The sequence below is a fragment of the Eretmochelys imbricata genome, chromosome 3, assembly GCF_965152235.1.
Source record: "Eretmochelys imbricata isolate rEreImb1 chromosome 3, rEreImb1.hap1, whole genome shotgun sequence".
Classification (NCBI taxonomy): Eukaryota; Metazoa; Chordata; order Testudines; family Cheloniidae; genus Eretmochelys; species Eretmochelys imbricata.
Window position 1 is genome coordinate 163,986,011 of NC_135574.1, and position 24,686 is coordinate 164,010,696.

The following is a 24,686-nucleotide window of genomic DNA, read 5'->3' on the forward strand; positions in this document are numbered from 1 at the left end:
AGGAGGTGTGGCTGAAGTGTGCTTCAGTGTAATGGTCCCTTACGGCTGTTACAATCTAGTGCAATTTAGAGTAGTCTTGAGTTTTGTTTCAGCTTGTGGTAGAGCCAAATGCTGCTTCCAGCTTTACAGCTACAGCTCCCATTGACTTTTGAGAACAGAATTTGGCCCATTATCTCTTATTGATACCAGAGTGGAAGGACCCCGACACACAGTCTCTTTCTAAGCACAGTTTTGTTTTCCAAACGTAGGCAAAACACAAAAAAAGTTCCTCAGCCCACCCTGGGCTACAGCTCTCAGGGAATTTTCCCTTTTGCCTTGTTATCCCTCCTTTTTCAGGACCCACAACAAGATTCTTCTGTGCTATTTTAGTTGAGCACGACCTCTCAGGGCTTTCTCCTTGGAGGCCCTCTTTCCCCTGTAGGCTCCCAAGGGACTGGAGGCAGTGGGACTTTGGCTATCTTGCTCAGGGAATTTCAGAGAGAGAGAGAGAGAGAGCGAGAGCGCTCAGAACAAAGAGTAATGAGAGTAGCAAGAGCTCAGAAGAAGGGATAGAGCTGGGCTGAAAGCTTCAGGGAGGGGATGCTCCTGAAGCGGGGAGCAGTGGAGTCAGATCAGGTTGGTGAAAGCAGAAGGCAGTTGAGTTACCTGTGAACTTCTCCAGGACAGAGAGCCATGGCCAGAGAGGGCTGAGGGAGATACCTTCTGGCTCTCTAAGCTGGAAAGCTGGAGAGAGCTGAAGATTGGGAAATGATGGGGGGGATGAGCTTGCTGAAATCTCTGGGTAAGGGCTAGAACCACACCTGGTAAGCAAACAGAGTAGAGCTGCTCCTCAGCTCTAGGTTCTGAGGTGGGGTGTGGGGGTGAGGGTGAGAGGTGCTGGAGCTGTACTTGGTGTGTTGATGTATTATTGGGACTTCAAAGAGTGAATGTACTGTTTGGTCTGTGCTGGACAAATCTGGATTGTGGTTGAGAGTCTTTTATGCTAGTTAAACATACAAAAGGCTATTTATATGTGGAAAGCTTGTGTGGAGTCACTGGAGGCGATGGAAGAAAAGGGAAAATGAGGCAAAAGTACTGGTCCTGTTGTGCCCTGCTGCAGCACTAGGAAGGAGATGCCTTCTCACATATGGTGAAGAATGCAAGCAGGTGATCAGCCCATAGGAAAAAGGAACTGTGAATGGCTGAAGAGGGCACTCAAGGCAGAGGGCTGCTTGCATGGCCACTCTGTAGCCATTGAGGGGGCACCCAGGAGAATCATAGAATGTTAGGGTTAGAAGGGACCTCAGGAGGTCATCTAGTCCAACCCCCTGCTTGAAGCAGGACCAATCCCCAATTTTTGCCCCAGATCCCTAAATGGCCCCCTCAAGGATTGAACTCACAACCCTGGGTTTAGCAGGCCAATGCTCAAGCCACTGAGCTATCCCTCCCCTGAGTTACCCTTTGACACGGATCTTAAACTATTTTTTTTATTTTCAGAGGTTTTTTCTGTTTTGTGTTTAATTCAGACCATTACCACATGGATCACATTCCCAGCAGATGTAATTGGCATAGCTTCATAGACTGGAGGTATACAAATTACACCAGCGGAGGATCTGGTCATAGGAAAGAGGTTCAAAAAATGTAGTTGCATAGAATACTAGGAATATTTGCATCACTCCCTGAATATTAAAATGAGTTCAGAGATGTTTGTCATTAAGGATCTCTACTTCATTTCAGGGGTGCTAGAACAATTTGTACAGTGGGGTTGCTGAGAGCTATTGAATCAAACTGTAAACTCTGTATATAATGGAAACCACTTCAAGCCAGTGGGTGTTGCCGCACCCCTAGAACCGCTAGTTCCAGCACCTATGATTCATTTTTGAAAGCAGTTTATGGGCAAATCAGTGTCGTATACTTAATGCAGTTTTCTCAAAGGCAAAACATTCAGGTGCTCAAAAGTTTTCTGTAAGGCACAGAGACATTTAGTTGTGTCTCTTTCTCCCCCCACGCTTCCATTCCTGGTTTGTGACATTTCAGCAGAATAGAATTAGCTGTGTGAGGACTATAACAGAACGGTAATTGCTTATCCTACAGATCTCAATATCAAATAGTCAGTGTGCCTTAAACAATCTATACAGCTGTGTTTCATTAACTACTGTGGGACTGAACTCACTTTTTGTAATTAAGTTTGTCTTTCATTTGTCCTCTGGTAAGATTCTTTTCAAACTTAAATTTAACAACATTTGTTTTTAAGAGAGACACCAAAACACACCCTTGTGATTGCTGCCATTCACCCCAGCACATTGTATTACTGCTCCTTTGCTTTTGATGGCAATTAGAGGGTTCAGAAGCTAATTTGTAGAAGATATTCTTCCAGCAGCAGCTGCATCTGGCTTCTTGGCAGACTCCTCAAGCAGTTGTATTGGTGGCTTTGGAGTTGCCTCTGGGTTTACTGGGGTAATGATGCTGATGTGCAGTCTGGGCTGTCTTACGCTCCTAGATGTCATTTTATTTTTTGATTACCCTTTTAATCTAAGTAATTTTGTCCATTTTTATCCATTTATGAAGAAAGTCCAGTGCAAACTCTTTTGGAGAGCTACGTTCCATTTGCACTAGCAATGCATCACTTGCTTATGCCTGTCATAAAATGGTTTTCTGCACAATTCTAAGCAACAGTCTTAAAACAACCCATATCCCATTATGCTGGTAATTAATCGTGCATTAACTTCTCTCTCTCTATTAAAAGTAAAATATGAAGGCTGTTTGCTGCTGGTCTGAAAACACACATTGTTTTGCATGCATGTACATAAGTCTTTTCATTGCGAATAGGACCCAAAGTGATTAAACAAGCTCTCTTAATATGTTAATTTATAATTTTAATTACAACAATCTTGTATATATAGTCATTAGTGAATACTAATATAAATATTTTTCGACCTTTTTATTCATAATGCATAAACCAATCATCCAGTTACTTCTCGGCAGTTGCCTGTTTTTGTTTCATAATACAATCTTTGTTCTCAGTTATGAATGCATTTTGTTCATTCCTGTCTTGAATAATCCCTCATTAAGCTAGTCACTTTCTGCTCCATGCTAAAAAGGAAAAATTATCATGCAAATGTGGCATGCCATATTAAAAAGCACATTACCAAACACTTTTGTTGCTGTCCTTCAATTAGTTTCCCTTCTTTGAATTTAATTTCATTTGTTGTTAAACTACTGACTTGATGTATGGACTCATGAATTTGAGGCTGCTGCCAAGAATGTAGAAGGAAAAAAAAATCAAAGCCTCTTCAGCAGGCTGCAGAGGCAAAACTGAAATGAATTTGCTTCACCTTTGACAAGAACACTTGAACAGCATTGGAGTCGTCTGATGATTCAGCTTGGCTAATTATCTGATTATTTATTTCAAGAATAAAGGCACTGGTTTACAATTAGAGAACTGTAAAGTAATCTAAGAAATTTGGTAATGACAGATGACTTAAGTAACTTCTGAGATAAACAGTATCTGCTCAAACTTGTCTCGCTGAGTGTTCTCAAGCTGTAGTTAAACTGCTCTTTGAGTCTTGGTAAAATAGTAGGAAACCAAAAGTTGTTTGTTTGTTCTCCCAACATTACACTTCAGAAAGTAGCTCAAATTATTCTTTTGCCAGTGTGTCAAATTTGCATGGTTTTTAAGGTATGTGTAAGCTGTATTTCTCTTGATTAAAAGCTTTTGGTTCAAAGCAATACTTTTTAATTGCCTAATGATATAAGTCAGTTCTTAGGAAAGAACCATGCATTTAGGAGTTCATTTGCAATATAACTGAAAAATTCATTGCATGGCAGTAAAACAATTTACTGTTAATTACAAGGAGAAGAATTTGCTGTACCATGCTCACAGATTGCCATGAATCATGCAGCACTCCTAGAGATTTATAACAGATGTGTAAGTGGGATGAATTAGCAGGGTTTAATAACAGAGACACAAATCATGCAGACTTCAAGGAGCTTTAATTGATATACTAGAATGTGACGGGCATGAATCACTCAGCCATTCAACAGCACTGTAACATATGGTCAGCTCAATATGCTGCATCTTAAATCGGTTGGTAAGTCGTTGGTTGTCCCATATGGTGGAAGCAATATATTTTTCATGATTTTTTTAAAAATACTGTATTTTACATCTATTTTTAAGATATGGTTATAATACATGTTATTAAATTGTCTCCTGATACCCATTATGGATGTTTTCTTATTTGTGTTTACATTAAAATTTCTTTTAAAACCCCCAAAAAACCCTAAAAAGAGTCTTCTGAAAAAGTCTAAAATAATTGTCAGAAGCCATAAGTACTGTTGCTTCACTCAAATACTGTTGACACATTTGATACTGTTTGAAGTGCATATGGAAGCAGAGCTTGTACCAGGAATGCTACAGCAATTGCAGGGTCCTGTGAACCAAATAACACACTGCAATAATGAAACTGATAGCTGTCTGGCTTTGCATATAGTTTTACTCATAGGCAAAATTTGGAGACAAATAGGACCCATCCCACCCTGCCAAAAAAAATTGCACCTCCAAAACGGTTGTGAAGTTCACAACTGCTCTGATTTGTATGTGCTACAGTATGAACCCTAATGGACAGCCGTCAAAAATGTAAGTATTTATATATCTCCATTGTCAATATTACCTTTTAAAATAGTACAAACAAGAGTAACACCTTGCTCCTGTAATCATCTTGAAAACCTTAAATAGCTAATTGCAGACTAATACTGATGGGTACAGAAACATCCACCTGTAATACACTGAAAATTATTTATACAAACATATACAAGTATGTAGACTGGTAAAGGTTTTGTAGCCAGAGTGTAAACACATTTTTATTGGGACAGGAATCTGGCAGTCTGTGGAAAAGCTTTAGCAGTTGTATTAATAAACCTGACAGACTTGAGAAAGGAATATTGCATCTTTAGAACTGTGGCTGCCAGAATTTAATGTCAACAATTAAAATTTATTTTGATCCTTACCTAGTGTTTATTACTGTTTGTATACACAACAGACCTTACTAATACAGAGATGCACTATTAGATGGAATTACCATCTGTTCAGAGTGAAATGCTGGCATCTGTCTTAGATTCTAAAACTAAAATGATATTATTTCAAACAAAAACAAAATTAACTGCTCTTTACTTAGCAACTCGTTTTTGCATGTGCGCTCACATACATAAGAAAGGCTTATTTGTAATGACCTATGTAACAATGTCTATATTTGGATATATGACTTTAAAATAAGCTGTATGGACCATCTGTCTTTACTGGTCTTTTGGTGCCCTCTGTTACACAATGGCATGCAGCAATCATAGGCTTTTAAATACTGTTTTAGCTTTACAATATATTAAATATATATTATAGTGCAAGACATTAAAACTACATAATTAAAATACCCAAAATGTGACTTTGAATCCACTAAAATACAGTATGCTCATTATTTTGACAGATATGTCTTAACAGAATGTGACTGAAAAAAAATTAAATAGGTAAAATTATAGTCAATTCATCTTAACTTAATAGCTACAGGTACCACAGTGACACCTTTAGGAAAATATATACTGTATCTTTTAGTCCTGAATATTTTCAATTTCAGCACACAGTACCATGAAGGCCAATGTTACAGATTTATTTTCAGCTTTTTGGGGGGTCTGGACTTAAGAATAGGCTCTCACTGTGTGCAAGGAGGTGAATTCTCAAGTACCAAGGACATTGTAGTTTAAATACGGATGTTATAGCAAAGACTTTCTGAAAGGCTAGGCTTCTATTCCATATATCACCAAATAATAAATTGTGTCATGCCAGTGTTTAATGCATGTACACAGTGCATTAACTGTAACTGTAGTACATTTATTTGTGCTAGAGGAGACTTGAAAATGATTAAAAGATCAATACTTCCCTGTCACAGAAGCAAGTGTTACGATGCATTTAAGTAGTTAATTGCATAAGCCTCATAAAAGCTTCAAGTTTGGGTAGCAGGGATGCCATAATTACAGTCCAAGCAGCTACCATTTATTAATGGTGGACTTCTAAGGGAGATATGCTTGTTGTCATAAGTGTTGGCTATCTGTGTACATTTTAGAAATAATGAATTTTAGCATCAGGAAGTTGAACCGGAGGGCTCAACCTCAGTACTCACCTTTGAAATGCTGACGTACACCTATTCTCTCCAACAATGAAGTTTTGATTGTTAAGCCATGTTTTCTGTTTAAACCTCTGCATTTATATTGAAATTCATTAGTGTTCTGCCCTACTTATGCAGGGAAAGCTTATGACCTCACACCACACTACTTTAATTTTGACATTGTAAATTTCTAACATAGCGATGTGATGCTAATTAGAGTGTGAAGTCATAAATGATGTCTAAGTAGGAATTTACAACACACACAGTATGGTTGGTGGGTTTTTTTCATCCCTTCAAGAAGATTATTTATCAAGTTGGAGGAAAAGAAATAGCAACATGCTACAGGTTAATGGGAGAAAAGAAAAGTATGTTAATAGTCCTGTAAATACAACGATCTTTAAAAGGAGTCATTAATTCAATCCAAATGAAGGTCTATACAATGAATTCATAGTATATACAAGGGTGTGTTGTGATGTAATTTGTTAGATTTTGAAGATCTGTATTTTAGTCCAGATAATGTTATTCCTGAAGTGAGTTTGGTGCCCTATAATCATCATGGGAACGGTTTCCTTGAACGTGTTTCCATCATATCTCCCTTCCAGTCGCACACAATGAAGATTCATTTATTAAATCCTTATTTATCAGACAGAGGGGTTACTAACAATATAAAATGGATATGGATTCCATTAGTAAAGAACTACTGCACATCTGCTGTAGACCTTAGCTTGTTACACTGCTTTGCTGAATCAATCCACTCACACCTGTAGGACCATCATTTCATTATCCAAACAGGTCATGCTGCCCTCCAGTGGCTTACTGTACAGTGTTTTTTAAAAACTTCAATAGTTTTATTTCATAATTCAACTGTAGAGTCATCATCTCAATTGGCTTGATTAAACAGGTGTCACACTGAATGTTCCAGTTTTGGGAAAATAAAGTAATAGTATCAAACTCTGTGACATGCTCAGACCTGCAAAGAGTCAGTCTTGTATCAGCTTCATAGTGTCCTGTAGAGCACCAGTTTTTAGGCAAGAAAAGATGGAGAGTAACATTTACTCAAGTTGGAGAATTATCTGTATACATGACAATGGCTCATAAAATTATATACCTGCTTTGAGGAAGAATCTTTCATGGAAACAGTGAGGATGTGCCAAACTGGTTATTTGCTAGAGTGCAATCACGGTGTTGTAGGTCCTCAATACAAGTACTGGGATAATGGTTGTGCTTTTGTTGTCCAGAAGTAGTTCACTTTGTGGCAAAATCGTGTTTTATCATGTTCCAGAGTGCTAAAATGCAGTTAGGAAGAAGCTACTAAAGTTTGATTTTCCTCTGAGCTTAGGCCCCGACCCTGCATTGAGAACCCTGTGGCAGTGTGCCTACATGGAGCCCCTTGAGAGCAATGCAGGATTGGGGGCTAAGAGTCTAATCAAGGAGAGAACATTAATTCTATTATGTAGGAAGTGATTCAGATTATTAAGGGTCCATAAGAGTTATGTCTCATGGTCTGCGTGGGATGGAATAGTAGATAATTGTATCAGAAGTTTGAAGATCAAATGAGGCATTACTACAGGGTTGAGACTGGGTTTTTTTTTAACCATCAAGAATCCTTCCATTAGTATAGTAGCACAGTATAGGGGCTCCATGGAGATTTGCATTTATTGACCAGAAACTGGGTCCCTCATAAACAATATATTATGTGTATGAAATTAAGTCTCAAGAAGTCTGGACGGTTATGCATGGGTAACAATTTTTTCCCCTACACATAGCACCAAGAAAACTTGCTGCCCCTCTTCTTGAAGGAGTAAACAGCACAGTGTTAAAGATAAATTGGAATGAACCTGAAGAACTTAATGGGCCTTCTCCCATCTACCAGCTGGAAAGGATGGATTCATCTTTAGCTATATCGAGGGTAGAAGTAATGAAAGGAATCCGTTTCCCAGGAAATGGTTATTACAAATTCCCCAGTTCTGCTCTCCCTGCCAATACGTACTTTACAGGTAAATGAATTTAAATTACTTACAGAATGTTTAAATTGTACTCTGCATTTGTTTTACCATTTATTATCTTCTATATCGTTTTTTTATTGCTAGATCTGTAGCTTTTACTTTGAGTATTGTGTAATTGTTAGCTATGTAAAGACTACTTCAGTTGTGCTAAGTCTATAACTGAATGCATTCACTTGAGAGTTACAAATTCTCACAAAGAACCTGTAGAAACCTTTATCAGACATGGGATTTTGATTCCTTTGGACTCAGACACTGATCTATGGTGAGCACTGCTGCAGACATGATACATTTCTTAGTGGGAAGTATAAACTGGATTTTTATTTATTTTTCTGGGGTGAGATCTCTGCAGTGTATTCACTATTGATTCTAAAGCGTGTTTCTTCCTCTGCTACCATTTAGTGCCCGGGGGTGTGTGTGTGTGTGAGACCTGGTAGAAAAACTCTCTTTCCCTTGCTCCTGTTTTGGATTTCTCTAGTATTCTCAGAGTGATGGGACAAAATGTACCTGTGACTATGAACATCAGTGTTTTGGGTGTGTGGTGGGGGTAGGGGCTGGGTGAGGGGGCGTTGCACCAATCTGACAAATTGACTTGTACCTGTAGTTCTGCTGTTCCTGGATGGCTGGTGCTTACCATCAGCACTCTTTCTATCCTTGCTTCTGGCTTGGGTGAGTGAACTTTTCAGGTGGAAAGCCTGTGAAAGATGCAGTGCTCTATTGAAATAATCTGCTTCTGCTGTTGCCCTTCATTCTGTGGACCAGACAAGTGTGTTTCCAGGGCATCAGTGAAAACTTGAGCTGCTTGGGAAATGTCTAGGCCAAGCTGATGATGTTTTCTGGGATGCCAGCTCATGGTACCAATTGGCCTTCATCGTTTTCACCAGATTCAAAGTGATCACTTTTCTCTGATTTCCTGTTGACAGGCTGAATCATATCACTTTGCTCAATGCTAGTGTGTCAATTAAAAGTCTTGTATTCACTCATTTTGCTGACTTTGTCTTAAGGTGCTTTAAGCACAGTGGTGATTCACGGGAGTTGTCTCTGACTGTGCATAGCAAGCCCATAGCAACAGCCAGTGGACTCTCTTCAACAACTAAAGTGCCTGATGTTCATTCCCCTGTTATTAAAAGCCTGTAACCTCCCCTGCATGTTTAGTGAAAAATCTTTTATTTGCTAATCCCATTGTCTCTCTGTACTGTTGTGGTCTAAATTGCATAGGGATCAAGGGTGCAGTTTTTCTGATTGGGCTATTGCTATCAGCTCTATTGCTCCAGTGGAAGGGGATATTCTCCACTATTAGTCTGAGGAGAGGCAAAGAGTGATGGATATCACTGAATCTCCCTCTACTCGTGCTCAGAAGCCCCGGAATGTTCCATTTCCCTTCCATGGGTGGGACAGCTAGCTGGGCTCATAAACGTAATCTGTTCTGTTGTTGTGACTTCGGTGCTACAAGCAAAGTGTTGTTTGACCATGGGGCAGTTTAGCCAGTGAGGTTGTTTGTACTATTGAAACTGAGGGCTAGGAGGAAGGAGAAGGTCTCTCTGGAGATGGTTGAAGCGGACTCTGGAAGGTATAGACAGAAAGGATGGGAGAAGATGTTAAAATAGAATCCCCTTTAATTTGCCATTTTGTGGCTGCTTATGATACAGATAAATGTCATTTATCATCACTTGGGATTATAATCTTTCTATGGAGATCAGCTATTAGTCATAGTATCTGGAGATGGGCTGGGGCTGAAATATGGTAAGCAATTTGTCCAGACATCTACAGATAACACCGGGCGACCGGATTAAATCAGCCAGTATGATACCCAGAAAGGTAGAAGTCATGTATCTTGACAACTCAATAAATTATCCAAAAATAAAAATGTGGGTAGCTGTATATTCAGTCATCTGGATTCAGCACCCCTTCCAAAATATCATGGGGGCAGGGGGAGGGGAGGGACAGAGAACTTGAAGAACGAGACCATAAAAATAAAGAAGTGTATGGAAGGTAAAAAATCCTTTTAAATTGTTTTCTCCACATATTCCTTCCCTAAATCTTTCCCTTACAATGCACTGCTGAAGTCAGGCATTTGGCATACAGTGTATTCTTTAGATGGAATGGTTTCACTATACATACAGCTGTGTGCATTTTTGACACAAAAGTGTGCCAACTTGTACATGCCAGCCAGCAGACATATTGTGTGTGTGAATACTCACTGTTCCAGAAAAGACAGATCAGTTTATTCATTGATAATAAATGTAGTTGTCCTCACTTCCTTCCCTGACCATTCTTATACTCTGAGGGGCAAGTAATAGGGGCAGATGTATTATCTGGGAAGTTTTCCAAATTCATCTTATAAAAAGAAGTAAGGCAATAAACATTGGCTGTACTAAGAAGCATCCTTCTGTCTGTAACAAAGCCTCCAGCTCCACAGTAAAATGTGCTCTGAGTATACGTTAGGTAGAGAGGAAGTCCGGTATAGATGAAAATCACTTCTGCCACAGCTGTCCACAAGCAACTTGTCAGTTCCCAAAACTGTGAAGAATTTTCCTCTATACAGCTGCATGCTTAAGGCACCTGGAAATAGACTTTTACGGAAGAGGCGGATTGAATTATTTTGTACACTCCTGCCCTACTCTGGAGGTAACAAAACATGTCCTAATTTATCTGCATTCTCCATATTCTTCAAAATGTTACTGGGTGCACTAATTGTTAGTAATTTTGCTTTAGGTGATGCTGTTTCAGGTCATGTCATATCAACGTTGCTGGTACTGTTTCACGAGACGCTTTTGCAGTCTCTGAAGTGCTCAAAATACACTTTGTTCCATGAGACGTACTTAACTGGGGAGGAGTTCAGTGAGGTGACTTCCATGACTACGGTTATGAGAACATCCAGCAATCTCCGTCTGCAGAAGATGGAAGGATGGGAACTCCTTTCTGCCCTAGATTTGTTGATGAAGCCAGGTGGTCAAAGTATATGTTCCCTTTAAAACATTCCCTTGACTCTGGGTTCTGAGACTTGCTTAGAAGCTACTATTTTTGTTAATGTGTTTTTACCAGTGTTTCCTTATGTTTAAAATTCTCTTTGGTAATAAAGAAAATGGGGGAAAAAACTACTGATATCTCTGTTAATTTTCCAGATGTGGATCTAGTGGCTGTTAGGAAGAGGAAATCGATTACAGTTTAAAATGTCTTGTTTGGAGAAAGTACTCTTTAGGGATAGTTTTTTCAAATGGCCTTCCAAAATACCTGTTTGTTTGCATTAAAACTTACTTACAAGTCTAAGAGAGTTACTTGTGCTGGGAATTTGCGATTGCAAAGAAGGTGACTGTAGAGTACAGAGAGGGCATTTTCAGTCATCAAAAATTTGTCCTGTAGAATGTAGTTTACCAATTAGTTGTTTTGTCTGGCATATTTACAATGAGTATTGCTCATGTCTCTCTAATTTAAAGTCCTTAATCATCGAAAGTTATTGAAGAATCAGATTTAATATTTTCTTCTTCCACCTCAACATACCTGTGAGTAATTAAGAGCGGTCATAACAGCAGCAAAGATGTTATTGTTGATGCTGATGTGTTTGCTGCTTGAGAGGAGCCTCCAAATCTTTGATAGTGGGAGTGTTTACAGTGGCTAGTCGCTTTATTTAGATTTTGCATTTTTTTCATTGCTATATACAGTATGTTTAATACGGAGTCTGAACTTGCCTAGTGATTAGTATCCTTAGCGCAGACTGAGAAGAAGAGATTACACTGAGATTTATATTCACTGAGAGATACTTGTAAGCCGTGTGGAACAGGGTGCTCTGTCCCCGTTAAATGGTAGGGGGACTGGAGCGAGCTATCCCCAGTTGCAGTTCTGGCACACATAAAGGTCTAGGGACTGGCACGGGCCGTTGCTGGGAGAAAAGAAGTGGTCCTTGGGTGATAGTGTCTGGGGTGGGGGTGGGGGAACCCAAACAGGTTACTGCTTATTTAAGCAATTGGGACCCAGGAGCCTGGTACTGTAGGGTGGGTTAAGGCTCCCCTCGCTCTCTCTGTTAACCAAGCCAAGTTTTGGAAAAGAGGGCAGCATATATAATCTGCCTCTTCCCTCATAATGGAAAAGATACTATCAGGAGAAGTACTGCTCACCTGCTGACCTCTCGCAGAGGAAAAAAGACTGAGCTCGTTTGAGGTGTCTTCCAGAGGTGAAGATGGTGGGAAGACTGTACTCCAGCAGACACACCTATGCAGAAAGGGCTTTGTTATGAAGGTGTGGAGTTCTGTTTGTTTGAAAGACTTCTCTGCCAGTCCACGTAAAACTGGATGGGGCTAATTTAAAAAGATCATCTGGGAGAAGCCATCTTGAAGCAGGACACAGCCCCATGAATGAGGGGGATCTCTGACCAGGGGAAAGGCTTTCAGCTTGAAGGGCTATTGGAGACTATTTTTTTAGACTTTAATAAATTAGACTCCCAAGAAGGGGAGTATTGTTTTAAGTACTTTGGACTGCAAAAAAGTTATTGGGAGACCCAGGAGGCAAGTGATGGTGAAGTGCTTATGGGACACCTCATTCTATGAGAGGGTGCTCTCTGAAGATGGCATCCTGCCATAGCCCTCATCATTCTAGTGTCTGAATACCTCAGAAGCATTAAAAATGTATCTTCACAATGTCCCTGTGAAGTAGGGAAGGTACTGTCCCTGTTTTGTAGATGGGAGAACTGAGGCACAGTGAGATTAAGGCTGGGATTTTCAAAGGTGCCTGAGGGAGTTAGGTTCAACAGGAGCTGGGTGTCTGACTCTGTTGCACTCCTTTGAAAATTGCAGCCTAAATGACATGCCTGTGATCAGACAGGACATCTGTGGCAGAGTTTGCATCTGTCAGGAGTCCTGGATGTTTGGGAGCATTGCTGAGCTGGAAATCCTTTAGGGTCTTGTCGGTGGAGTTGGGATTGATGGATTGAGTTCAAGGGCAGCTGTGGCTCACTGGGCTCTATGAAGCCCAACCTGGAGCATTTAGGGAATATAAAAAGTGGTTAGGCTGCTAGGAGTGGCTCACCTGCCACACAAGTTGGAAGTTTCCTCTCCAGTATTTTGATTTTGTCATGTTCAGAAGACCTTTTTTGGTTTTTCATTTTGGACTAGGAAGGGGCTTACGGACTGTGTCTATTTTCAATCATGTGAGGACATGATTCAAATGGAGAAGATTCAAAACCTGCAGTTGGGTAAACTGTTGAAGATATTACTGTGCTGTAAGGTCATTTCTAGGGAACAGATAAAAGAAAGTCTATGAGTCTTAGTCTGTGAATTGATGAGAAAGTAACCTTGGTGGGGCAGGAGAGTTTAGCAAGCCAAGCCAGAGCCCTGGACCTGAGGTTGGAACTCCACAGTGTAGGGCAGTTTGTAGTTCCCTTCTTTCTTACACTGGGAGACAATAGGTAGCATTTGCGCCCAGATATCCTGAGTGCCTTAACCACAAGATCATATTAGAATGCTCACACATAAAATATATATATGGTGGTGGTGGGGAAACACATACTCAGCAATATGTTAATGATACTTTATTCCACCTCTGGAGACATGTTGGACAGTTCAACTGGTTGATTTCATTTCTACTCTCTACTGGATGTGGATCCATAGGAAAACACCATTACAAAATTCCAGTTCAGAAGTAGATGAGAACTGGAAATGAATGTGTACTGTACTTAGGCTGTGATGTAAAACATGACTGAGAAAAATGGTCACCATCTGTCAGACTATGATCCTATGGAAAATTTTTAAAACTTTTGCTATTCTTCTATTTAGTATCTTAAGTGGGGTATGGGGAGTTACCTATATAATCACCCACATGTCGAATGAGAATATGTTTTACATTGGAACTGGAACTTTGAGCAGAAACTGTCAAAGGGCTACTAGGATGATCCGAGGAACGGAAAACTTGCCTTATGAAAGGAGACTCAAGGAGCTTGGCTTGTTTAGCCTAACTAAAAGAAGGTTGAGGGGAGATATGATTGCTCTCTATAAATATATCAGAGGGATATATACCGGAGAGGGAGAGGAATTATTTAAGCTCAGTACCAATGTGGACACAAGAACAAATGGATATAAACTGGCCACCAGGAAGTTTAGACTTGAAATTAGATGAAGGTTTCTAACCATAAGAGGAGTGAAGTTTTGGAATAGCCTTCCAAGGGAAGCAGTGGGGGCAAAAGATCTATCTGGCTTTAAGATTAAACTCGATAAATTTATGGAAGAGATGCTATGATGGGATAACATGATTTTGGTAATTAAATATTCATAGTAAATAGGCCTAATGGCCTGTGATGGGATGTTAGATGGTGTGGGATCTGAGTTACCCAGGAAAGAATTTTCTGTAGTATCTGGCTGGTGAATCTTGCCTATATGCTCAGGGTTTAGCTGATCGCCCTATTTGGGGTCGGGAAGGAATTTTCCTCCAGGGCAGATTGGAAGAGGCCCTGGAGGTTTTTCCCCTTCCTCTGTAACATGGGGCATGGGTCACTTGCTGGAGGATTCTCTGCTCCTTGAAGTCTTTAAACCACGATTTGAGGACTTCAATAGCTCAGACATAGGTGAGAGGTTTTTCGCGGGAGTGGGTGGGTGAAATTCTGTGGCCTGCATTGTGCAGGAGGTCAGACTAGATGATCATAATAGTCCCTTCTGACCTTAGTATCTATGATCTAATTATGTCAAACTGTGTTGTGTTTTTTGTGATGCAGACAAATATTCTTTTAGAACCAGTGAAAAAAACAGTAAACACATTTTATGTGTGATCTGAAATGAGATTGAAGCAATAGAGCAAATTCCATTCTGCACAGCAATAAATCTTGAACAAACATTTTGTAGTTATTACAAGAAACAAATATTTTCATTGATAAATGGAAAACAAAACACACCCCCCCCCCACAAAAAAAAAAAACTATTTCAGGCATCCCAGAAGAAAATTCTAGAATATATTATGATAAACTAGGACAGATGGTTACTTTACAAAGATGGCATTAAAAGTATGTTTGGGATTTCTGTCAAGAGGTGCTATGTGTTTTCAGACCTTGTTTGATTCTTATGCCAAGCCCCTTGAGTTTTCTCTTCAGACTCAGTCTTGTCTTCACAAAAGAATCATTTTAACCCATGTTTTCCTCTTCATTTTACTTCCTTCCACTGAAGGTCTTGTGCCTCCCTGTGAAGTTGGTGGTCTCAGTGAAGAGCCATTCTTTCACCTTTCTGCCAGATAGCCACTCTCACAACCGTTGCCTGGCCACTCCAGAAGAAAGACAGGAGGCAATGGATGTGATGTAAATTAGGCCACAGTTTTATTCACATAAAATATGTGGGAGTATTGGGCAACAAATAGCATGGTGCAGGAAGAAGGGGGATCGGTTCCGCACTGTTCCAGAGGTATGAGTTCCAAGCTCTTTTCCTCACCTCCTTTAATGGGGGTTATGAAGAGGAGGCTCTATCTCCCCATGGTATGAAATGCAGGAGCTCCAACCCCCCTTACTCAGCTCTCTTAGGGATGCTTTCCTTCAAATCCTTTTCCAATTCATTTTATTAACTGTATTCCTTCCATACCAACTACCCGTGCTAACCTGATCCTGGTACAAGAGGGCCTCCTACTCTTCCGGTTAGCAGGAAGGACGATGCAGTGACTTTCCCCTTCCTGTACATCCCCAGAAACTTTCCTCCTGTCCCCACCTCTTGTAAGAATCTTTTTAAAGTGGCAATGCCACTTTTCTTCTAACTAGTCAGACAAAGATCCCCTTGCGTGAAGGTTGCAGTCGGTACATTTTAGCGAGAATTTAGTCCTTGCACTTAAAATGAATTCAGAGTTTCATCTGGAAAAAGACATTCCTTCCTTCCTTAGTAATCCCAAGAAGCCTAAAGATCAGGAGATGGGGGAGATGGATATAAAGAAAAAGGAGTGATCCAGCACAACAAAGGGAACTGTGCTGCTTTATGAACAAAACATCTTAAAACATTTTCTAACATGCACAACAGGGACTTATGCAGCAAATATTCCAAGCTGACAGTGACCTCGTCAGCGTTACAGGGGTAATATTTTCACTAAGATGAACTGTTTTTGTTAGGCATAGACATACTTTCTATCAGCATCAAGCATCTGCTTTTTCTCTCTCTTCTATATTGTAAAAAGATTTATTGTAGCTGGTACAGAAAAACCCCAATTCTCCACTTGTGTATGAATTCTCATATTTACCTCTTGTAGCATAATAGGTCAGCTATGCGGCTCAGGCTCTGGCACCCAGTTGCTTTTTTTTATCCTTTCAAAGACTCCAGAGCCAAAATACATTATTGCTAGTGTTCAATGACATTCTGCACTGGAAGGTTTAAAATTTATTTTCCTGTCTTTGCATGAAAAGTTTTAGAGTGGGTAGTAACTCCAAGAGCACAAGTTCGGAAAGCAGTATATTTTGGTCCTGATCCTTTAACTGACTCTGTGCAGAAAGAACGCTGTTCCCATGTGGATCTTTGGTATCTGCCTGTATGGAGCCAGTTGCAGGATCAGGAACTCATTTTCTCTGCTAATTTGTGCTAATAGCCAACATACCAATTTTGGTTCATGAACTTCCAGCTCTACATCTCCTGTTTTTAACCATAATAATTTCAACCCACTCTTTGAATCATATCAACTTGGCCATTTTGTTAAGACTAATTCAGTTATTCTGTCTGCCTTTTGTATCTTTTCCCATCAACATTTGTTGTTACAGATTATTGTAACATCTTGTGAACGTTTACATACTTTTTTTTACAATTGAGTTCACAATTTGGATAAATTTTCAGGCCCAATTGTTGCATGTCCTCCACCCTCTTGAATCTTTCCTCAGAAAAGCAGAATACCGCTATTCATGCTGCCCAAGAAATAGTTTTACCTTTTATTTGTCCCAGTCTTCAATAACAGCAGGACAAATTGTGGCATAAAATACATGGTAGAAAAACCATCAAAGATATACCTGAACAGAACTGATCAGTTCAAGAAATCTTTCTTAATCATAATATATTTTCATTTGAAATGCCTGTGCATGAAGATATGAGTCTTCTATAACATGATGGATAAAATGCTGAATTACTGAAACATATGCAACAGCAGAAAAATCTGTTTTCCACAGGGGTTCAAAATGCATTCAAGATGCTTCATGACAAGCTTGGTAGGACACAGGGCACCACAGAAGAAATCTGCAAGGATGTTACCTGGTCCTCTGTCAACATCTTCATTAAGTGATACAGGCTTGGTATATTTTGATGTGCAGAAGCAGACTTTGGCAGCAAGTGTTCCATATGGCAGTGCCTAAGTTACTGACTTCATCACTTTCTGTGAGACTGGGAAAACCTATAACTGCTTATCTCACCCTGTCTACTATTTCTCCTTGCTGCTTGCTGTATTCCACTAGTGCCATGTTGAGGCAGTGAAAAAACCAATATGTAGAACAGATACATTTTTCAAAGTTTTCTACGTTACCACTTTAACTTTTGTTCTGGCCCTAAGAGATTTTTCTAAACTTCAAAACGAATGCTGCAAGATTGAATATAACTGAAGTCAACTCTATTTCGTGGCCTTCTAGCAAAGAATCCAGGATGCTGAATATTTTTGTAATTATGGACACATGTAAATGACTCTTGTACATTTCAAAGTAAGAATGGAGTAGACTGGCAGAGCATGACCTCAGACATATACTAAGGTAATATGGTACGTCTAAGTTTAGGCCTTACTAGACACTAACTTCCTGCTGTCTTGTCTGAGATAGCTGAGCTTTTACGTTTTCAGCGAGATCAGAAAGCAACAACTAGGACATTTTAATAGTCTTGGCTTCAGTCCTTTTTATCTTGTGTTTCTGGTATAGTTGTGCTATTTGCTGCATCCTCCAAGACCTTCCTTAATTCTAGGAGGCTTATAAACACCAGCCTCTCCCTCCCCTTCAAAGTGTCAATCAAAAAGATATAAAACAAACAGTCATTTAACTATCACAATGTGTGCTAATCAGAACCGTTCAGTCATTCAGCTGGAGCCATGCTGACAGGGCTCCTGTAGCTTACAGGAAGGTACCCAGCACAGCGTGAAAGGACATGGAAAGGTATGCAACCAGGAGCTGTATTATCTTTCTGTGGGGAGTTATGAGGGACTGGCTGAGGGTGATTCCTTCCTCCTACCCACAGTAAACCATGGGCTCTATGGAGAGCTCTCAACAAGGTCAAGGGGCAGGGAAGAATGATGCTCTGGAGGCGTGTGAGATTCTTTCCATATGGAATGGGAGATCCATACATGGAGGTTCTCACATGGATCTCTGGACCATGTTTGGTCCCATACTATATTTAGCACATTGTTCCACTACATTGTTATCCAGTAGGGTGAAATGTAGTAATTATAGTTCTGAAAGGCTAAAACATTTCATTTTGCTGACTCTGATCCTTTTAAATGCTGTCTGCTTTTGAGCTGCTTTTAAGATGCGGTTTCCTCATTCCCAGATTTTGACTTTTGAATAGAACAGGTCCAGATGGAACTACTGAACAAAGTGTTGAATAGGCATGTATGGAAAAACATGCATTGATTATAATTGTGTTGTGAATATCACCAGGAAATGTTCATATGAATATTATCAGTATGTATTTCAGCTTCTAATTGATCCTCTAGAGAGATCAAATTAATACCATGTCTAAGTTTGATGGGCTTTATCAATTGAGTGTCTGCTAACAGCGTAAAGAAATTAAAGGATTAAAATTGTGTGCTTGTTAGGAATCAGTATCTAAGGTCTAAAATCAATCAGCCTGAACAATGCCATTGTGACAAAGTGATCATTCAGGATTAGACTGATAATTTGGTAGGGAAAATTGCTGTATATATTACATACACAAATTCAAAAACCAAAAGCTACCACCTATGTGAAAAAAAAATTAAGACTGCAAAATAAAATACTTAAATTATGAAATGCCGGAATAATGTTGCCCATGCAACCTTAATTCAGACACATTTTGCATATCCTATATCATAATTTTTAATGATATGACATGCTATTTTTTCTACCTGACCTGTGCCTCATTCAGTGCAGAGGAAGGACCATGCTCACTGAGTGGGTAGCTAGTTATTTTTATTGTCCTTATTCAGTGTATGGCCCTATGTTTTATTTACTGCATACCACCTCTGCCATCTAACCTAACAGAATAACTGATAGCAGCAGTAGATTGTCCAAGACTAAGCAAACCCATTTTTTTCAATCTTCCCTCATAGGTCATGTTTTCTAGATCTTTAATCACTTTTGGTGCTCTTCTCTGGAGCTTCTCCAATTTGTCCATCTTTCCTGAAATGTGGCACCCAGAACTGGACACCATATTTCAGTTCAGGCCTAATCAGCACGGAGTAGAGCGGAAGAATTACTTCTCATGTCATGCTTACAAAACTCCTGCTAATACATCCCAGAATGATGTTTGCTTTTTTGAAACAGTGTTACAGTGTTGACTCGTATTTAGATTGTGATCCACTGTGACCCCCAGATCCCTTTTTGCAGTACTCCTTCCTAGCCAGTCATTTCCCATTTTGTATTTGTGCAACTGATTGTTCCTTCCTAAGTAGAGTACTTTGCATTTGTCCTTTTTGAATTTCATCAATGCAAGACAGTATCAAAAGCCTTACTAAAGTCAATTGTACCACATCTACTGCTTCCCCCCTATCCACAAGGCTTGTTACCCCGTCAAAGAAAGCTGTTGGTTCGTCTGACTTGATTTGTTCTTAACAAATCCATGCTGTTACTTATCACCTTATTTTGCAAATTGGTGTTTGCAAATTGATTGCTTAATTATTTGCTCCTTTATCTTTCTGGGTACTGAAGTTAAGCTGACTGGTCTGTAATTCCCTGGGTTGTCCTTATTTTCCTTTTATTAGATCTCTCCTGTCTTCCAGGACTTTTTTCAAAGATAATTGCTAATGGCCCAGATACTTCCTCAGGCAGCTCCTTGAGTATTCTAGGATGTATTTCATCAGGCCCTGGTGACTTGAAGACATCTAACTTGTCTAAGTAATTTTTAACTTGTTCTTTCCCTATTTTAGCCTCCGATCCTACCGCATTATTACTGTCATTCACTGTGCTAGATATGCAATTGCTACTAACCTTTTTGGTAAAAACTGAAACAGAAAAGTCATTAGCACTTCTGCCATTTCCATATTTTCTGTTATTGTTCCCCCCCCCCATTGAGTAACAGGACTACCCTGTTCTTAGTTTTCCTCTTGCTTCTAATGTATTTGTAGAATGTGTTCTTGTTATCCTTTATGTCTCTAGCTAATTTAATCTTGTTTTGTGCCTTGACTTTTCTAATTTTGTCGCTATGTACTTGTGTTATTTGTTCATATTCATCCTTTGTAATTTGACCTAGTTTTCACTTTGTGTAGGACTCTCTTTTTTGAGTTTCAGATAATTGAAGATCTCCTGGTTAAGTCAGGATGGTCTCTTGACATACTTTCTATCTTTCCTACGCAGTAGGATAGTTTGCTCCTGTGCCCTTAATAATGTCTCTTTGAAAACCTGCCAACTCTCTCGTACTGTTTTTCCTCTCAGACTTGCTTTTCAAGGGATCTTACCTGTCAACTCCCTGAGTTTGCTAAAGTTTGTTTTTGATATCCATTATCTATATTGTGCTCTTTTCCTCCTACTGTTTCTTAGAACCATGAACTCTATCATTTCATGATCACTTTCACATAAGCTGCCTTCCACTTTCAAATTCTCAACCAATTCTTCCCTATTTGTCAAAATCAAATCTAGAACATCCTCTCCTTGGTAACTTTTTCCACCTTTTGAAATACAAAATTCTTTCCAATACATTCCAATAAGTGTTGGATAATCTGTGCCCTGCTGTATTATTTTCCCAACATATGTCTGGGTAGTTGAAGTACCCCATCACCACCAAGTCCTGTGCTTTTGATGATTTTGTTAGTTGTTTAAAAAAAATCTCATCCACCTCTTCTTCCTGGCTAGGTGGTCTGTAGTAGATCCCTACCATGACATCACCTTTGTTTTTTACCCCTTTTATGCTTACCCAGAGACTTTCAACAAGTTTGTCTCTCCTATTTCCATCTCAATCTCAGTTCAAGTGTATACATTTTTAATATGTAAGGCAATACCTTCTCCCTTTTCACCTACCTGTCCTTCCTGAGCAAGCTGTGCCCTTCCAGTCATGCATATTATCTCACCAACTTGTGATGCCAACTGTGTCATAATTGTGTTTATTAACTAGCATTTCAAATTCTTCGTGCTTATTCCCCATGCTTCTCACATTAGTAAACAGATATCTAAGATACTGATTTGATTTCCTTCCTACGTTCTCTCTTTTTTTCTCTCCCTTATCCCTGCTATAATAGCCCATGCTCCACCCAGATTCTAACCCTTCTCCCATGTCTCCATATTTTGGACTTACCTGTGGGCTTTTGTCACCTCAACCCATCGAACCTAGTGTTAAGCCCTCCTCACTAGGTTAGCCAGTCTGTATCCACGTATGCTCTTCCCTTTCCTCAGTAAGTGGACTCCAGCTCTGCTTATTAGTCCTTCCCAGAACAGCATCCCATGGTCAAGGAAGCCAAAGCCTTTCTGTTGACACCATCTTCACAGCTAAGTATTCACCTCCAGGGTGCATCTGTTTGTGCCTGGACCCCTACCTGACTGGAAGGATCAAAGAGAACACCACCTGCAAGCCCAACTCCTGGACCCTTATTCCCAAAGCCCTCTAGTCACTTCTGATCTGCTCAGGGTCATACCTCACGGAATCATTAGTGCCCACATGGATGAATAGCCTGGGGTAGTAGTCAGAGGGCTGGATGATCCTCGACAATTCCTCTGTAACATCTCTGATATGGGCGTCTGGCAGGAAGCATACCTCCCATCAGGACAAAAGATGGGTGCCTCTATCCCCTTCAGAGAGTCACCAACCACCACTCCCCTACATTTCCTCCTGGGAGTGGTGGCTGCGATCCTCCAAGCATTGGTGGGTACGTGGCTTCTCGTCCACCTTTTGGGGCTGATTCCTCATTGCCAGGGCAAAGTAGCAATTCTTCATCACTATCGTGGGTGGGTTGGGAATAAGGATGGAGCGCTGTCTGCTGCCTGAAGTAAATAGTAGCCAGTGTCCTTTCTGTGACATAGTCATCTCCTCCTACCTATGTGGCATGAAAGAAGTCCTCTCTAGCTGGGTAGCTTCCTTAGCCTTGGACGTCTCCATATGAATATGCTCAATGGGCATATGAATATCCTCGTGGGCATTCCTCAAGCCACCTCCTCCTGTAACTCTTCCACCTGCTGCCTGAGAGATTCCACCAGCAGACACCTTTCACACTGAATGCCCCCCCCCCAAGTCTGGCTTTCTGAGAGTGGGAAATGCAGGCCACAGTCTCTGCAAATCCACACCAGCTTTTGAGTAGAGGCATCCATGGTCAGGTTCTTTGTCTGGATACAAGTGCAGCTGGAGGAGACAGGAGCAGTGTTGGCACTGGTGATGCAGCCCTTTCCCAACCACAGCAATTATATTACGACTCCCTCTTACGAACTCCCCTGTTCGCTAGCTCCCCTTGGTCATTTAACCTCTGGCTTTTAAGGCCTTTTCTCCTAGATCAATCCTTCCCCCTCGTTAATCACACAGGGGAGGGTGATCACAAGGCTGATTGAGGCTGATCAAAGATTATCAGGGATGATCCAGGGAACCAAGGTGCAAACAGTGGCCAAACCCACAATCCCGGCTGAGCCTGTAACTTTAAGTAACCTGAAAGAGAGAGAGAAAAATTCAAACAGCCAAAAACCAAACAGCCAAACAAGCTCATTTGCATCTTGTGCATTCAACAGGAAGATCGCCTTCTTTCCTTCTCAAACTCCCCTGTTTGCATTCCCCTGTTCGCTAGCTCAGTATTTCAGTCAGGATCCCTCCCCAGTCCAAAGCTGTTTCCTTTGTTCTTCAGGTGTTGTGGATGCCATGGGTAGAGAGAAAGGGAGGAATAATTTAGGGCATGTGCTCTCCCTTCTGATAGCTCTTTCTTTGAGAAGCATCTTCACCTGGGGTTCAGGAGACAGAAGGTCTGTGTGGACAGGAACCCCAAGCTGTTTCTTTGTCAAGATGTAGATTTTTCACCCACACACTCCTTCCTGCCAAAGAGTGGCATTTAACCAGGTGATGGTCTATTTGATTTAGTTGACACCTGGCTGACGCGTCAGCTGGCCTTTTGTCTCAGGATCTGGTTTGTGGCTGTTCCCTAGACTTTGAACATGTCTTAGTAATACCACACAGAGGAATCTTATAACTTTATATACAATATTGCCATGCATTTTACCAGGACAATAATGATCAGCAAATTGAGTTTTGAAATGACACTTCACAAGGCATTCTTTGTACAAAATTTATCATCCCATGAAAGGGATGAACAGGGGTACAGACCATCAGAGAGTCTTTCAAGAAACAAGAGGCTAGAGCTGATGAAGAAGTGAAACCAAAAATTAATATCTCCTTATTGTCACCATATGAGGGCTGTAATGCCTCCCCCACCTTCTGATAATTTCAAACTATTTTAGGACCTTATGAAAAAGATCCCCTTAGAGGAGATTTAGGAATGTCAGCAAAAGCTTTTAGACATTCTTCCTATGACAGCTTCTGGTCAGCTGGCCTTGCAGGTGAGTGAGGTTCTACTTGAACCTGTTAAGACCATCTGCCAGCCCTAAGTCACCATACTGCCTGCATGTGAACGATTAGACAAAAGGTATTACGTTCCAACAAAAAACTCTGAATTTTTGTTTACTCATCCTTCTCCTGGTTCTTTGCTTGTTGATGCCATCAACAAGAGTGGCAGGCGACATCATTCAAAAACAACATTTTCCCAGAAAGACCAAAATTTTTATAGTTCTATGGTCACAAGGGTTATTCCTCTGCAATGCTGCAGCTTAGCATTGCAAATTACCAGATACAGATTGCAAAATATAATCACATGTACTGCAGCAAATTTAATTTATTTGTTTGAACATTCAGAACAATTTCATTGGGGAGGGACAGCTCCTAACAATGACTTAGTTACAAGCCTCCTAGATGACAGCCTAGACTGTTTTTACAGCTGTTGTCATATGTCAAGCATCTTGGCTGCAATCCTCAGGATTCCCCAGTGAGGTCCAAGGCATAGTAGAAGACCTTCCTTTTGATGGTCTTAAGCTCTTCATCAAGTGAACTGGTGGGTCCTTGCACACGATTAGGACTCGAGTGCGCACACTGGTCTCTTGGGATTTATACACGTTCAAACAAAAAAAAATGTAGATTTCAGATGGCTCAGTGATCCAGAACAGGCCAATTCTTTAACTCCCATAGGTCTGCTGAACCAGCCAAGAAGAGACCGAGGCTTCAGAAAAGGGAGCAGTCTACCACATCCACTACTGCCACCCAGATTTCCTCATTACTAAAACATCATTTGATGTTTTGATTGATGGTTCAGAATAGTCCCATCATCAGAATCTGCTGTTGTTACTCTATCCGCTTCCTCCTACCTTTTGGAGACCATCTCTCCTGCTTTCAACCTTCATGACAACAAACTGTGTTCAACCAATGGATAT

At 40.4% G+C, this 24,686-nt stretch overlaps 1 protein-coding gene across 1 annotated transcript in view; it reads left to right on the forward strand.

Annotated features, from left to right (window-relative positions):
• Positions 1–24,686, forward strand: part of USH2A (usherin) — a 568,735-nt gene that overhangs the window by 135,425 nt on the left and 408,624 nt on the right. Inside the window, exon 20 of the mRNA XM_077811946.1 lies at positions 7,898–8,128. Within this exon, the coding sequence (XP_077668072.1) occupies positions 7,898–8,128 (231 nt within the window). The remainder of the gene's footprint in view (positions 1–7,897; positions 8,129–24,686) is intronic.